Source organism: Passer domesticus, unplaced genomic scaffold, assembly GCF_036417665.1.
Source record: "Passer domesticus isolate bPasDom1 unplaced genomic scaffold, bPasDom1.hap1 HAP1_SCAFFOLD_320, whole genome shotgun sequence".
In the NCBI taxonomy this organism is placed as follows: domain Eukaryota; kingdom Metazoa; phylum Chordata; class Aves; order Passeriformes; family Passeridae; genus Passer; species Passer domesticus.
The window spans coordinates 17,128-31,930 of NW_026990099.1; the positions used below are offsets into that span (position 1 = coordinate 17,128).

Consider the following 14,803-nt stretch of genomic DNA (forward strand, 5'->3'; position numbering starts at 1 on the left):
CCGGGAGTCCGTCCGTGCCTTTATTGCACCCAAAAACCGGGAATTCTGACCAAAATCCTGGAAATCTCCCCCAAAATCCAATAATTCCACACAAAATCCTGGAATTCCGCCCAAAATTCCGCCCAAAATCCCCGGAATTCCCCCCAAAAATCCCCAAATTCTGCCCCAAAACCTGGGAATTGCCTCTAAAATCCCGGAATTTTCCCCAAAATCTCCGAGTTTTGCTCAAAATTCCTGCAGTTCTGCCCCAATTTCCGGGAATTTACCCAAAAATCCCGGAATTCTGCCCAAAATCCCAAGAGTTCCACCCAAAAATCCTGGAATTCTGCCCCCAAATTCCCAAAATTCCGCCCAAAATCCCGGGAATTTCCCCCAAAATCCCAGAATTCTGCCCCAAAACGTGGCAATTTTCCCCAAAATCACGGAATTCTGCCCAAAATCCCAGGAATTTTCCCCAAAATCTCCGAATTTTACTCAAAATTCATGGAATTCTGCCCAAAATCCCAGGATTTGCACTCAAAATTCCCAATATTCCGCCCCAAAATTCCCAAAATTCCACCCAAAATCCTGGAATTTCCCCCCAAAATCCTGGAATTCTGCTCAAATTTTCCAAAATTTCCTCCAAAATTCCGGGAATTCGGCCCAAAATTCCAAAATTTTCCCCAAAAATCCTTGAATTCGGCCCAAAATCCTGGAATTTCCCCCCAAAATCCCGGAATTTTGCCAAAATTCCTCACAAAATCCCAGGAATTCTGCCGAAAAGTCCCAAAATTTCCCCCAATGTCCTGGAATTCTGCTCAAAATTCTCAAAATTCCCCCAAAATTCCAAAAAATTCCCAAAATTCCCGGGCTGGGGCTCCCCTATAAATCCAGTGCAAAAAATAAAACCAAAAAGGGGAAAAAATTCGGGAATTTCCCCAAATTTCCCCTGAATTCCGGGGATGGGAGAAAATCCCAAAAATCCCAAAAATCCTCCCGGAATTTTGGGGATTTCGGGGATTTTTGGGGAATATTTGGGAATTTCGAGGGAATTTTTTGGAATTTTTGGGGATTTTGAGAGGAATTTTTGGGGATTTTTTTGGAATTTTTGGGGATTTTTGGGGATTTTGAGAGGAATTTTCAGGGGAATTTTTTGGAATTTTTGGGGATTTTGAGAGGAATTTTCAGGGGAATTTTTTGGAATTTTTGGGGATTTTGAGGGATTTTTGAGGGGAATTTTTTGGGGGGATTTTGGGAAATTTTGGGAATTTTGAGGTCGGAATTTTGGGAGGATTTCGAAGGGGTTTTTTTGGGGGAATTTTGAGGGGATTTTAGGAATTTCGAGGGGGATTTGGGGAGAATTTTGAGGGAATTTCGAGGGGATTTGGGCAATTTTGAGGAGGGTTTTTTGGCAATTTTGGGAGGATTTCGAGGGGGAATTTTGGGAATTTTGAGAGGACTTTGAGGAGGATTTTTGGGAAATTTGGAGGGGGATTTTGACAGGGAATTTTGAGAAGGATTTTTGGGATTTTTGGGGAATTTTGAGGAGGATTTTTGGGAATTTTGGGGAGTTTCAAGGGGGATTTTTTGGAGGATTTTGAGGGGATTTTGGGAGAATTTCAAGGGGGATTTTTGGGGAATTTTGATGGGATTTTGACGGGATTTTTTGGGAATTTTGGGAGGATTTTGGGGGAATTTTGAGGCAGATTTTGGGGGAATTTTGAGGACTTTGAGGGGGAATTTTGGGGAATTTCGAGGGGGATTTTGACAGGATTTTTGGGAATTTTGACAGGATTTTTGGGAATTTTTGGGAATTTCGGGGAATTTCAAGGGGGATTTTTTGGGACGATTTCGAGGGGGATTTTTGGGGAATTTTGAGGCAGATTTTGACAGGATTTTTGGGAATTTTGGGAGGATTTTGGGGGAATTTTGAGAGGACTTTGAGGGGGAATTTTGGGGAATTTCAAGGGGGATTTTTGGGGAATTTTGATGGGATTTTGGGAGGATTTCGAGGCGGATTTTGACAGGATTTTTGGGAATTTTGGGGAATTTCAAGGGGATTTTGGGAGGATTTCAAGGGGGATTTTTGGGGGAATTTTGATGGGATTTTAGGAGGATTTTGAGGCAGATTTTGACAGGATTTTTGGGGAATTTCGAGGGGATTTTGGGAGGATTTCAAGGGGGATTTTTGGGGGATTTTGATGGGATTTTGGGAGGATTTCAAGGCGGATTTTGAGGGGATTTTTGGGAATTTTGAGAGGATTTTTGGGGAATTTTGAGGCACATTATGATAGGGTTTTTGGGAATTTTTTGGAATTTTGGGGAATTTCAAGGGGGATTTTTGGGAGGAGTTCGAGGGGATTTTGGGAGGATTTCAAGGGGGATTTTTGGGGAATTTTGATGGAGATTTTGACAGGATTTTTGGGAATTTTGGGAGGATTTTGGGGGAATTTTGAGAGGACTTTGAGGGGGAATTTTGGGGAATTTCAAGGGGGATTTTTGGGGAATTTTGATGGGATTTTGGGAGGATTTCGAGGCGGATTTTGACAGGATTTTTGGGAATTTTGGGGAATTTCAAGGGGATTTTGGGAGGATTTCAAGGGGATTTTTGGGGAATTTTGATGGGATTTTAGGAGGATTTTGAGGCAGATTTTGACAGGATTTTTGGGGAATTTCGAGGGGATTTTGGGAGGATTTCAAGGGGGATTTTTGGGGGATTTTGATGGGATTTTGGGAGGATTTCAAGGCGGATTTTGAGGGGATTTTTGGGAATTTTGAGAGGATTTTTGGGGAATTTTGAGGCACATTATGATAGGGTTTTTGGGAATTTTTTGGAATTTTGGGGAATTTCAAGGGGGATTTTTGGGAGGAGTTCGAGGGGATTTTGGGAGGATTTCAAGGGGGATTTTTGGGGAATTTTGATGGAGATTTTGACAGGATTTTTTGGGAATTTTGGGAGGATTTTGGGGGAATTTTGGGGAATTTCAAGGGGGATTTTTGGGGAATTTTGATGGGATTTTAGGAGGATTTCAAGGCGGATTTTGAGAGGATTTTTGGGAATTTTGGGGAATTTCAAGGGGATTTTGGGAGGAATTCAAGGGGGATTTTTGGGGAATTTTGAGGCAGATTTTGACAGGATTTTTGGGGAATTTTGGGGAATTTCGAGGCGGATTTTGATGGGATTTTTGGGCATTCTGGGGCTGGTTTTGGGGCCCGCTCAGCCCTCCCCCCCCGGGAAGAGGTGGGAGCCCAGCAGGCTGGAGATGGGGGGGGGGGTCCCCGGCGGGGGGCTCGGCCAGCAGCTCGGGGGGGCCCGGGAGCAGCGGCAGCTCCGGGAACTCCGGGAATTCCGGGAATTCCAGGAACGGCCCCCAGCGGCGGCCCCGGGAAGGCGCCCGCGAGCGGCGGCAGCGGCTCCGCAGGCTCCGCGGGAAAGGCGGCGTCTGGGGGAAAAAAATGGGGGTTTGGGGAAAAAAATGGGATTTTGGGGGAAAAAATGGGATTTTGGGGGGGGGAAAAATGGGGATTTAGGGGGGAAAAAATGGGGATTTGGGGGAAAAAATGGGGATTTTGGGGGGGAAATGGGGATTTTGGGGGGAAATTGGGATTTTGGGGGGAAATTGGGATTTTGGGGGGGGAATTGGGATTTTAGGGGGAAATTGGGGTTTGGGGGGAAAATGGGGATTTTGGGGGGGGGGAAATTTGGGTTTGGGGGGAAAATGGGGATTTTGGGGGGGGGGAAATGGGGGTTTTTGGGGGGGAAATTGGGATTTTGGGGGGGGAATTGGGATTTTAGGGGTGAAAAAATGGGGATTTAGGGGGGAAAAAATGGGGATTTGGGGGAAAAAATGGGGATTTTAGGGGAAAAAATGGGGGTTTTGGGGGGGAAATTGGGATTTTAGGGGAAAAAATGGGGATTTTGGGGGGAAATGGGGGTTTGGGGGGAAATGGGGGTTTGGGGGGGAAAAATGGGGATTTTTGGGCGGGGGAAATTGGGATTTTAGGGGAAAAAAATGGGGATTTTGGGGGGAAATGGGGGTTTGGGGGGGAAATTGGGGTTTGGGGGGGGAAAAATGGGGATTTTTGGGGGGAAAATGGGGATTTTTGGGGGGAAAATGGGGGTTTGGGGGGGGAAATGGGGATTTGGCGGGGAATGGGGATTTTGGGGGAAAATGGGAATTTTAGGGGAGAAATGGAAATTTGGGGGGGAAAATGGGGATTTGGGGGTGAAAAATGGGGATTTGGGAAGGAAATGGAAATTTGGGGGGCGAAATGGGGATTTAGGGGAAAAAATGGGGATTTTAGGGGGAAAAATTGGGATTTTAGGGGGAAAAAATGGGGATTTTAGGGAAAAAAATGGGGATTTTGGGGGGGGAAATGGGTATTTGGGGGTGAAAAATTGGGATTTTGGGGGGGAAATGGGGATTTGGGGGGGAAATGGGGATTTTAGGGGGAAAATGGGGATTTGGGGGTGAAAATGGGAATTTTGGGGTGAAAAAATGGGGATTTTGGGGGGGAAATGGGGATTTGGGGGGGAATGGGGATTTGGGGGGGAATGGGGATTTTGGGGGGAAAGGGGGATTTGGGGGAGGAAATGGGGATTTGGGGAATAAGAAAAGGAAATTTGGGGGAAAATTGGGGATTTGGGGGAAAAAAGGGGGATTTTAGGGGGAAAAATGGGGATTTGGGGGGTGAAATGGGAATTTGGGGGGGGGGAAATTGGGGATTTTAGGGGGAAAAATGGGAATTGTAGGAAAAAATGGGATTTGGGGGTGGGAAATTTGGGATTTGGGGTGGGAAATTTGGGACTGGGGGCGGCACCTGTGGGGCCCAGGGGGATGAAGTGCTCCAGGTACCCCGGGGGCTTCTTCCTCCTCTTGGCCTCGATCCCGAACGGGTCTGGGGGCACCGGGGGGGTCAATTCCCCAAATTCCCCAGAATTCCCCCCAAAATCCCCCCAAACTGTCCCCGAATTTATCACAAATTCCACCAAATTCTCCCCAAATCCCCCAAAATCTGCCCAAATCATCCAAATTTCCCCCAAATTCTCCCAATTCCATCAAATTCTCCCCAAATTCATCCCAAATTTCCCAAAACTCCCCAAAAATTCATCCCAAATCCTCCCCAAATCCCCCCAAAATTTTCCTCAAATTCATCCCATATTTTCTCCAAATCCCTCCCAGTCCCTCCCAATCCCATCCCAGTCCCACCCAGTTCATCCCAGTCCCTCCCAGTCCCCCCCAATCCCATCCCAGTTTGTCCCAGTTCCCTCCCCCAGTCCCTCCCAGTCCCCCCCAATCCCCTCCCAGTCCCTCCCAGTCCCTCCCAATCCCATCCCAGTCCCACCCAGTTCATCCCAGTCCCTCCCAGTCCCCCCCAATCCCATCCCAGTTTGTCCCAGTTCTCTCCCAGTCCCTCCCAGTCCCCCCCAGTCCCTCCCAGTCCCTTCCAGTCCCCCCCAGTCCCTCCCAGTCCCTCCCAGTCCCCTCCCAGTCCCCCCCAGTCCCTCCCAGTCCCTCCCAGTCCCTCCCAGTCCCCTCCCAGTCCCCCCCAGTCCATCCCAGTCCATCCCAGTCCCTCCCAGTCCCTCCCAGTTTCCTCCCAGTTTGTCCCAGTCCCCCCCAGTGCCCCCCAAATCCCCTCCCAGTCCCTCCCAGTTCCCTCCCAGTCCCCCCCAGTTCAATCCCAGTCCCCCCCAGTCCCCCCCAGTCCCACCTGTCCCCGAGAGCTCCTCCAGCAGGTCGGGCATTCCGCGCTTGCGCTTCACCTGCACCCGGTACGCGTCTGCGGGGACACAGCGGGGGGGGTTACACCGGGAATCACACCGGGAATTGCACCGGGAATCACACCCGGAGTTACACCGGGAATACCGGGAGTTACACCGGGAGTTACACTGGGAGTTACACCGGGAATACCGGGAATTACACCGGGAAACACAGCGGGAATACCGGGAATCACACCGGGAATTACACCCGGAGTTACACCGGGAATACCGGGAATTACACCGGGAGTTACACGGGGAAACACACCGGGAATACCGGGAAATAACAGGAATTACACCCGGAATTACACTGGCAGTTACACCGGGAAACACACCGGGAGTTACACCAGGAATCACACCGGGAATACCGGGAATTACACCAGGAATTACACCGGGAAAAACACCAGGAGTTACACCAGGACATATGGGAATACTGGAAATAACAGGAATTACACCGGGAAACACACCGGGAATTACACTGGGAATTACCAAGAAATAACAGGAGTTACACCAGGAGTTACACTGGGAATTACTGGAAAATAACAGGAATTACACCGGGAATTACACCGGGAAATACCAGGAATTACACCTGGAGTTTCAACAGGAAACACACCGGGAATTACACCAGGAGTTACACCGGGAATTTCTAGGAAATAACAGGAATTACACCCGGAATTACACTGGGAAACACACTGGGAATTACACTGGGAATTACCAGGAAATAACAGGAGTTACACCAGGGAACACCAGGAATTACACTAGGGAACACCGGGAGTTACACTGGAAGTTACACCGGGAGTTACACCGGGAGTTACACCGGGAGTTACGCTGGGAAACATCAGGAGATACACAGGGAGTTACATTGGGAATAACCCCGGGAGTTACACCGGGGAATACTGGGGAACACCAGGAGTTACACCAGGGAACACCGGGAAGTGACACCGGGAAACGTCACCGGGAGTTACACCGCGACTGAGCAGGAAACGTTACCGGGAAACACCGGGAACCGTTACTGGGAACACCGGAAACTACCGGGGAACACCGGGATTGACTGCTACTGACACCGGCACCTGCACCTGCACCTGCACTGCACCCCAGCCGTTCCCGGTACCCCGTTATCCCGGTGTTATCCCGGTGCTGTCCCGGTGCTGTACCGGTGTCGCGGGGCAGGTAGGTGAAGCGGAACCCTTCACTCCGGACGCTGTCGGTGAGGCGCTGCAGGAACACCTGCACCTGCACTGCACCTGCACCTGCACCTGCACTGCACCTGCACCTGCACCTGCACCTGCACCTGCACCTGCACTGCACCTGCACCTGCACTGCACCTGCACCTGCACCTGCAGCCCAGCCGTTCCCGGTACCCCCGTTATCCCAGTACCCCATCCCCGTTATCCCGGTGTTATCCCAGTGCTGTCCCGGTGCTGTACCGGTGTCGCGGGGCAGGTAGGTGAAGCGGAAGCCCTCGCTGCGGACGCTGTCGGTGAGGCGCTGCAGGAACACCTCCACCTGCACGGGCTCGCGCAGCTCCAGGTGCGCGTAGGGCGGCCGTGCGCAGCACGATGGCGACCTGCCGGTGCACGTCGGCCTGCGAGAAATCCGCCCGCGCCTCCCAGGGCTCCTTGCGGAAAATCACCGCGATGTCCTCTGCAAAACAGCGGGAATTCCCTTGGGAACGGGGAATTTGGGAATGCGGGATTTGGGATTTGGGATTGTGGGATATGGGGTATGGGAGCGGGAATGGGATTGGGAATGGGATCTGGAATGGGGTACTGGAGAGATCGGCCTGCGCCTCCCAGGGCTCCTTGCGGAAAATCACCGCGATGTCCTCTGGGAAACAGCGGGAATTCCTTTGGGATTTGGGAATTTGGGGTTTGGGAATGTGGGATTTGGGATTGGGAATGGGGTATGGGATATGGGGTGTGGGGTGTGGGAGAGATCGGCCCATGCCTCCCAGGGCTCCTTGCGGAAAATCACTGCGATGTCCTCTGGGAAACAGCGGGAATTCCTTTGGGAACTGGGAATTTGGGATCTGGGATCGGGGTGTGGGAGGGGGATGTGGGTTGGGATGTGTGATCCCAGCTGTGCCAGGTGTGCCCCCAGCTGTGCCCAGGTGTCCCCAAACTCCTCCCAGCTGTGCCCAGCTGTGCCCAGGGCCCGCGGTACCTTTCTGGACCTTGTCGCAGAGCAGGTAGAGCTCCTCCCCAGCTGTGCCCAGCTGTGCCCAGCTGTGCCCCCAGCTGTGCCCCAGCTGTGCCCAGGTGTGCCCGGGTGTGCCCAGCTGTGCCCAGGTGTGCCCAGGTGTGCCCCAGCTGTGCCCAGGTGTGCCCCAGCTGTGCCCAGGTGTGCCCAGGTGTGCCCAGCTGTGCCCAGGTGTGCCCAGGTGTGCCCCAGGTGCCCCAGGTGTGCCCAGCTGTGCCCAGCTGTGCCCCAGCTGTGCCCAGCTGTGCCCAGGTGTGCCCCAGCTGTGCCCAGGTGTGCCCAGCTGTGCCCCCAGCTGTGCCCAGGTGTGCCAGGTGTGCCCCAGCTGTGCCCAGGTGTGCCCCAGCTGTGCCCAGGTGTGCCCCAGCTGTGCCCAGCTGTGCCCAGGTGTGCCCAGCTGTGCCCAGCTGTGCCCAGGTGTGCCCAGGTGTGCCCCAGGTGTGTGCCCAGCTGTGCCCCCAGCTGTGCCCCAGGTGCCCCAGGTGTGCCCAGCTGTGCCCAGGTGTGCCCAGCTGTGCCCCCAGCTGTGCCCAGGTGCCCCAGGTGTGCCCAGCTGTGCCCAGGTGTGCCCCAGCTGTGCCCAGGTGTGCCCCAGCTGTGCCCAGCTGTGCCCAGCTGTGCCCAGGTGTGCCCCAGGTGTGTGCCCAGGTGTGCCCAGGTGTGCCCCAGCTGTGCCCAGGTGTGCCCAGGTGTGCCCCAGCTGTGCCCAGCTGTGCCCAGGTGTATCTCAGGTGTGCCCCAGGTGTGTGCCCAGGTGTGCCCAGGTGTGCCCAGGTGTGGCCGGTACCTTTCTGGACCTTGTCGCAGAGCAGGTAGAGCTCCTCCCCGCCCGTGCAGGGCCCGCTCTCTTTGTTCATGCGGCAGATGCGCAGCTCCGACGTGTTCGTGGACTCTGGAACGTTCCGGAACTCGGGCACCGCCCGGGACCCCAGCTCGGGGGATTTTGGGGGGATTTTGGGGAGTCTTTGGGGCATTATTCTGGAATTTTCAGGGAATTTTTGGGGAATTAATTTGGAATTTCTGGGGAATTTTTGGGGAATTATTTTGGAATTTTTGAGGAATTTTCGGGGAATTTTTGGGGGAATTTTGGGGAAGTTTGGGGAATTTTTGGGGAATTATTTTGGAATTTTCGGGAATTTTTGTGGAATTTTGGGGGAATTATTTTGGAATTTTTGGAGACTTATTTTGGAATTTTGGGGAAATTTTGGGGAATTTTGGGGAATTTTTAGGGAATTATTTTAGAATTCTCAGGGAATGATTTTGGAATTTTCAGGCAATTTTTGGGGAATTATTTTGGAATTTTTTGGGAATTTTTGGGAAAATTTTGAGGAACTTTTGGGGAATTATTTTGGAATTTTGGGTGAATTATTTTGGAATTTCTGGGGAATTTTTGGGGAATTTTTTGAGGAATTTTTGGGGATTTTTTTGGGGAAATTTTGGGGAATTTTTGGGGAATTTTCAGGGAATTATTTGGGAATTTTTTGGGAATTATTTTGGAAATTTTGGGAAATTTTTGGGAATTTTTGGGAAATTTTTGGAGAATTATTTTGGAATTTTCAGGAATTTTTGGGAAATTATTTGGAATTTTCGGGGAATTTTTGGGGAATTTTCGGGATATTTCCGGGGTATTTTTGGGGTGGATCCGGGGGATTTTGGGACTCACTCTTGTCGAAGATGGGCTGGGACAGCACCGGGCTGAGGCTGCGGGGGATTTTGGGGGCTGATTTTGGGATTTTTTGGATATTTTTTGGGGGGATAATTCTGAGATATTTTCAGGATAATTTCAGGACATTTTCAGGATATTTCCGGGGTATTTTTGGGGTGGATCCGGGGGATTTTGGGACTCACTCTTGTCGAAGATGAGCTGGGACAGCACCGGGCTGAGGCTGAGGGGGATTTTGGGGGCTGATTTTGAGATTTTTTGGGGATTTTTTTGGGGATAATTCTGAGATATTTTCAGGATAATTTCAGGACATTTTCAGGACATTTCAGGGATATTTCCGGGGTATTTTTGGGGTGGATCCGGGGATTTTGGGACTCACTCTTGTCGAAGATGGGCTGGGACAGCACCGGGCTGAGGCTGCGGGGGATCCCGGCGCGGTCCCGGAACGAGGCCTGGAAGCAAATCCGGACCACGTTGAGATCGACCTCCTGGTGGTTCCGCAGGGAGCCCGCTGGAAACGGGGGAGAAACCGCAAAAATGGGGAAAAACGGGCAGAAACGGGGCAGAAATGGGAAAAACGGGGCAGAAACCGGGAAAACGGGGCAGATAAGGGGGAAAAATGGGGAAAAACGGAGCAAAAATGGGGAAAACGGGGCAGAAATGGGGGAAATGGGGCAGAAATGGGGGAAAACAGGAGGAAAATGGGGCAGAAATGGGAGAAAATGGGGAAAAATGGGGAAAAATGGGGCAGAAATGGGGGAAAATGGGGCAGAAAAGGGGGAAAATGGGGCAAAAATGGGGAAAAACGGGGCAGAAATGGGGGGAAATGGGGAAAATGGGGAAGAATGGGAGGAAAATGGGGCAGAAATGAGGAAAAATGGGGCAGAAATGGGGAAAAATAGGGAAAACGGCGAAAATGGGGGAAAAGAGGAGGAAAATGGGGTAGAAATGGGGAAAAATTGGAAAAATGGGGCAGAAATGGAGGAAAACGGGGGAAAATGGGGAAGAATGGGAGGAGAATGGGCAGAAATGGGGAAAAATGGACAGGGAATGGGAAAAAATTGGGAAAATGGAGGAAAACGGGGCAGAAATGGGGAAAAACGAGAAAATGGGGCAGAAATGGGAAAAATGGGGGGAAATGGGGAAAAACGGGGCAGAAATGGGAAAAGATGGGCGGGGAATGGGAAAAGATGGGCGGGGAATGGGAAAAAATTGGGAAAAACAGGAGGAAAAATGGGGAAAAACGGGGAAAATGGGGAAAAAACGGGGCAGAAATGGGAGGAAATGGGGAAAATGGGAAAAACAGGGAAAAATGGGGGGAAATGGGGCTGAAATGGGGACAAAATGGAGACAAAATGGGGAAAAGTTGGGAAAATGGGGAAAATAGGGGGAAATGAGGAATAACGGGAGGAAAATGGTGCAGAAATGGGGGAAAATGCGAGAAAATGGGGCAGAAATGGGGGACAAATGGGAAAAAAATGGAGAAAATTGGGCAAAAATGGGGGAAATGGGGGGGAAATGGGGCAGAAATGGGGAAAAAACAGGGCAGAAATGGGGCAGAAATGGAGGAAAACACAGGAAAAATGGGGTAAAAACCAGGGGGAAAACCAGGGGGAAATGGAGGAGAGGTGGGGAAAAAACAGGAGAAGCTGGGAAAAATGGGGGGAAATGAGGAAAAAAAAACCAGGGGAAAATGACAGAAAGCAGGGGAAGGTGGTTCTGAATTGAGCCCACTGGAAAAATGAGGAAAAAAATGGGGGGAAAACAGGGAAACCAGGGGGAAAAAATTGGCCAAATGGGGGAAAAGGGGAAAAAAAACAGGAGAAACTTGGAAAAACCATAAAATCCAGGGGAAAAAAAAAGAAAAAATATCGGACAAATGACAAAAAAAAGGAAAAATCCAGGAAAAATTGGAAAAATGGGGGGGAAATGGGGCAAAAAACATCAAAAAAAAAAAGGGGGGGAAAGGGAAAAAACGGAGAAAAAACAGGGAAATTGGGAAAAAAGGGGAAATTCAGGGGAAAGAGGAAATTCTGACCGTTGAAGGGGGTCGATGCCGAGCTGCAGCTTCTTCTCGATGGCGCTCTCGATTTCCTTCTTCTTCACACACTGAATGCCCAGGTTGCTGAAACTGCCGGGAATCCCAAAATTCCCACATTTTTTCTGGGCCCTTCCTGAATTCCCCTGCCCGGAAACGCCCCAAAACCCCAAAAAAACAGCAAAAAAAGGCAAAAAAAGGCAAAAAAACAATGAAAAATTTCAAAAATCATCTCAAAAATGAGGGAAACCCCGGAAAATTCCATGAAAATTCATTTATTGGGATGTTCCCAGGTTTTTTTCTGAGTTTGGGGCTTGAGGAGCGCCAAGCAGAACAAGAAAAACAGACAAAAAACTGCTCGAAAAAATTCTCCAAAAATGCCCCAAAAATGCTGGATAAACAGGAAAAAATCTGGAAAATTCCCTAAAATTCCAACAGGATCCAACCCAAGGGATTTCCCAGATTTTCCTTGGGAAAATGATGATTTCCAGCCTTTCCTTGGGATGGGTTTGAGCTTGAGGAGTACCGGGCAGAACCCAAAAAAACACCCATAAAATGCCCGTAAACCACCCATAAAATGCCTGGAAATGCCTGAAATTGCCCCAAAATTGCTGAAAAAAATGGGAAAAAATCTGGAAAAATCCCTAAAATTCCAACGGGATCCAACCCAAGGGATTTCCCAGATTTTCCTGTACTTGGGTTGGGTTTTGAGGCTTGAGGAGCACCGGACAGAACCCAAAAAACGCCCCAAAAAATGCTGGAAATTGCCCCCAAAACCACTAGAAAAATGGGGAAAATTCTGGAAAAAATCCCTAAAATTGCAACAGGATCCAATCCAAGGGATATTCCCAGATTTTCCTGTGCTTGGGCCCATAAACCACCCAAAAAATGTCTGAAAATGCCTGAAAAATGTCAGGAAAAGGGAAAAAAATCTGGGAAAATCCCTAAAATTCCAACAGGATCCAATCCAAGGGATATTCCCAGATTTTCCTTGCACTTGAGACGGACTTGAGGCTCAAGGATCACTGGACAGAACCCAAAAAACGCCCATAAACCACCCAAAAAACGCCCGAAAACACCCAAAAACCTCCAGAAAAAGCGAAAAATTCCCGGAAAATTCCCAGAAACCCCCCGGAAACCCCTGGAATTTTGGGGTTTTTGTGGATGGGGTCTGACCTGTGGCGCGGGTTGCTCTGGGGCCGCAGCAGCACCCGGCAGAGCCCCTGGGCGCAGTCCTTGCCCACGAGGCCGTGCGGGTGCACGCGGTGCGGCCAGTCCTTCCACACCAGGCACGCCGTCACCGCCACCTCCGGGATGGCCTGGCAGCCCTGCAGCTGCCCGGGGAATGGGGGGAAAATGGGAAATTGAGAAAAAATTAAATAAAAAATTGGGGGGAAATGGGGGGGAAATTGGGGAAAATTAAAGAAAAAATTGGGGAAAAATTGGGGGGAAATTGGGGGAAAATTAAATAAAAAACTGGGGGGAATGGCCACGAGGCCGTGCGGGGGGCATGCGGTGCGGCCAGTCCTTCCACACCAGGCACGCCGTCACCGCCACCTCCGGGATGGCCTGGCAGCCCTGCAGCTGCCCGGGGAAAAAATGGGGAAAAATATGGGGAAAGTGGGAAAAAATTAAATAAAAAATTGGGGGGAAATGGGGGGGAATTAGGGAAAAATTGGGAAAAGTCACAGGGGAAATTGGGGGAAAATTGGGGGAAATTGGGGGGAAAACTGGGGAGACACAGGGGGGGAAACTGGGGAAAGGCAGGGGGGAAATTGGGGAAAAATTGGGGGGAAACTGGGGGAAATTGCGAGGGAAATTGGTTTCTCCTGGTCCCCACCTCGATGCTGGGCAGGGTGCGCTTGGCCTCGGTGCTGCTCCCCCCGAGGATGCTCCCGGCCGATCCCAAACCCCCCAAATCCACCCCAAAAAGCCTTCCGGTTTTTCCCGGATTTTTCCCGGATTTTTCCCGGATTTTTCCCGGATTTATCCCGGATTTATCCCGGGTTTATCCCAGTTTCTCCCGGTCCCCACCTCGATGCTGGGCAGGGTGCGGTTGGCCTCGGTGCTGCTCTCCCCGAGGATGCTCCCGGCCCATCCCAAACCCCCCAAACCCACCCCAAAAACCCTTCCCAGGTTTATCCCGGGTTTATCCCGGGTTTGTCCCGGATTTTCCCGGTCCCCACCTCGATGCTGGGCAGGGTGCGGTTGGCCTCGGTGCTGCTCTCCCCCAGGATGCTCCCGGCCCATCCCAAACCCCCAAATCCCCCCCAAATCCACCCCAAAAACCCTTCCCAGGTTTATCCCCGTTTCTCCCGGATTTTTCCCCGGATTTTTTCCCGGATTTTTCCCGGATTTCTCCCGGATTTATCCCGGTTTATCCCGGATTTTCCCGGTCCCCACCTCGATGCTGGGCAGGGTGCGGTTGGCCTCGGTGCTGCTCTCCCCCAGGATGCTCCCGGCCCATCCCAAACCCCCAAATCCCCCCAAATCCACCCCAAAAACCCTTCCCAGGTTTATCCCCGTTTCTCCCGGATTTATCCCGGTTTATCCCGGTTTCTCCCGGTCCCCACCTCGATGCTGGGCAGGGTGCGGTTGGCCTCGGTGCTGCTCTCGCCCAGGATGCTCCCGGCCGACCTCCCCTCGCACTCGTAGCGGAACCTCATCCCGCGCTGCTTCGGCTGCTCGGTGATCACCAGCCGCGGCTTCCCCGCCTTCTCCACCTTTTCCATCTTTTCCATTTTTTCCACCTTTTCCAGCTTTTCCAGCCTCTCCAGGCGCTCGGCGTGCGGCCAGCGCGGCGCCGGGGCCAGCGAGAGGCCGCGGAGGCTCCGGGCCAGCGGCGGCTCCCCGGGGCGCGGCGCCGCGCGGCACCAGGCGGGGCGCGGGCTCGGGCTGGAAGCCGTCCTCCTTCATCACCTCCTCCAGGATTTCTGGGGGAAAAACCGGCAGTTTGGGGTTTGGGGGGAAAAAGGGGATTTACGGGGGGTTTGGGAGGAGTTCTGGGGGGATAAACGGGGGTTTAGGGGGGGAAAATGGGGATTTATGGGGGGTTTGGGGGGAAAAAATGGGGATTTAATGGGGGGCTTTGGGGGGGGAGAAAAGGGAATTTTCTGGGGGTTTGGGGGGGAAAGGGGGATTTTTGGGGGTTTGGGGGGAAAAA

At 51.5% G+C, this 14,803-nt stretch overlaps 1 protein-coding gene across 1 annotated transcript; it reads right to left on the reverse strand.

Moving 5' to 3' along the window:
• Window positions 1-6: 6 nt before the first annotated feature.
• RELB (RELB proto-oncogene, NF-kB subunit) lies at window positions 7-14,568 on the reverse strand. The gene is given in 10 exon segments (XM_064406588.1): window positions 7-3,422; window positions 4,801-4,878; window positions 5,695-5,763; window positions 7,168-7,285; window positions 7,287-7,384; window positions 8,727-8,831; window positions 9,982-10,124; window positions 11,653-11,733; window positions 12,817-12,974; window positions 14,214-14,568. Coding segments are annotated over 10 exon segments (1,389 nt in total). The 5' UTR covers window positions 14,382-14,568; the 3' UTR covers window positions 7-3,051.
• Between the last annotated feature and the right edge of the window lie 235 nt (window positions 14,569-14,803).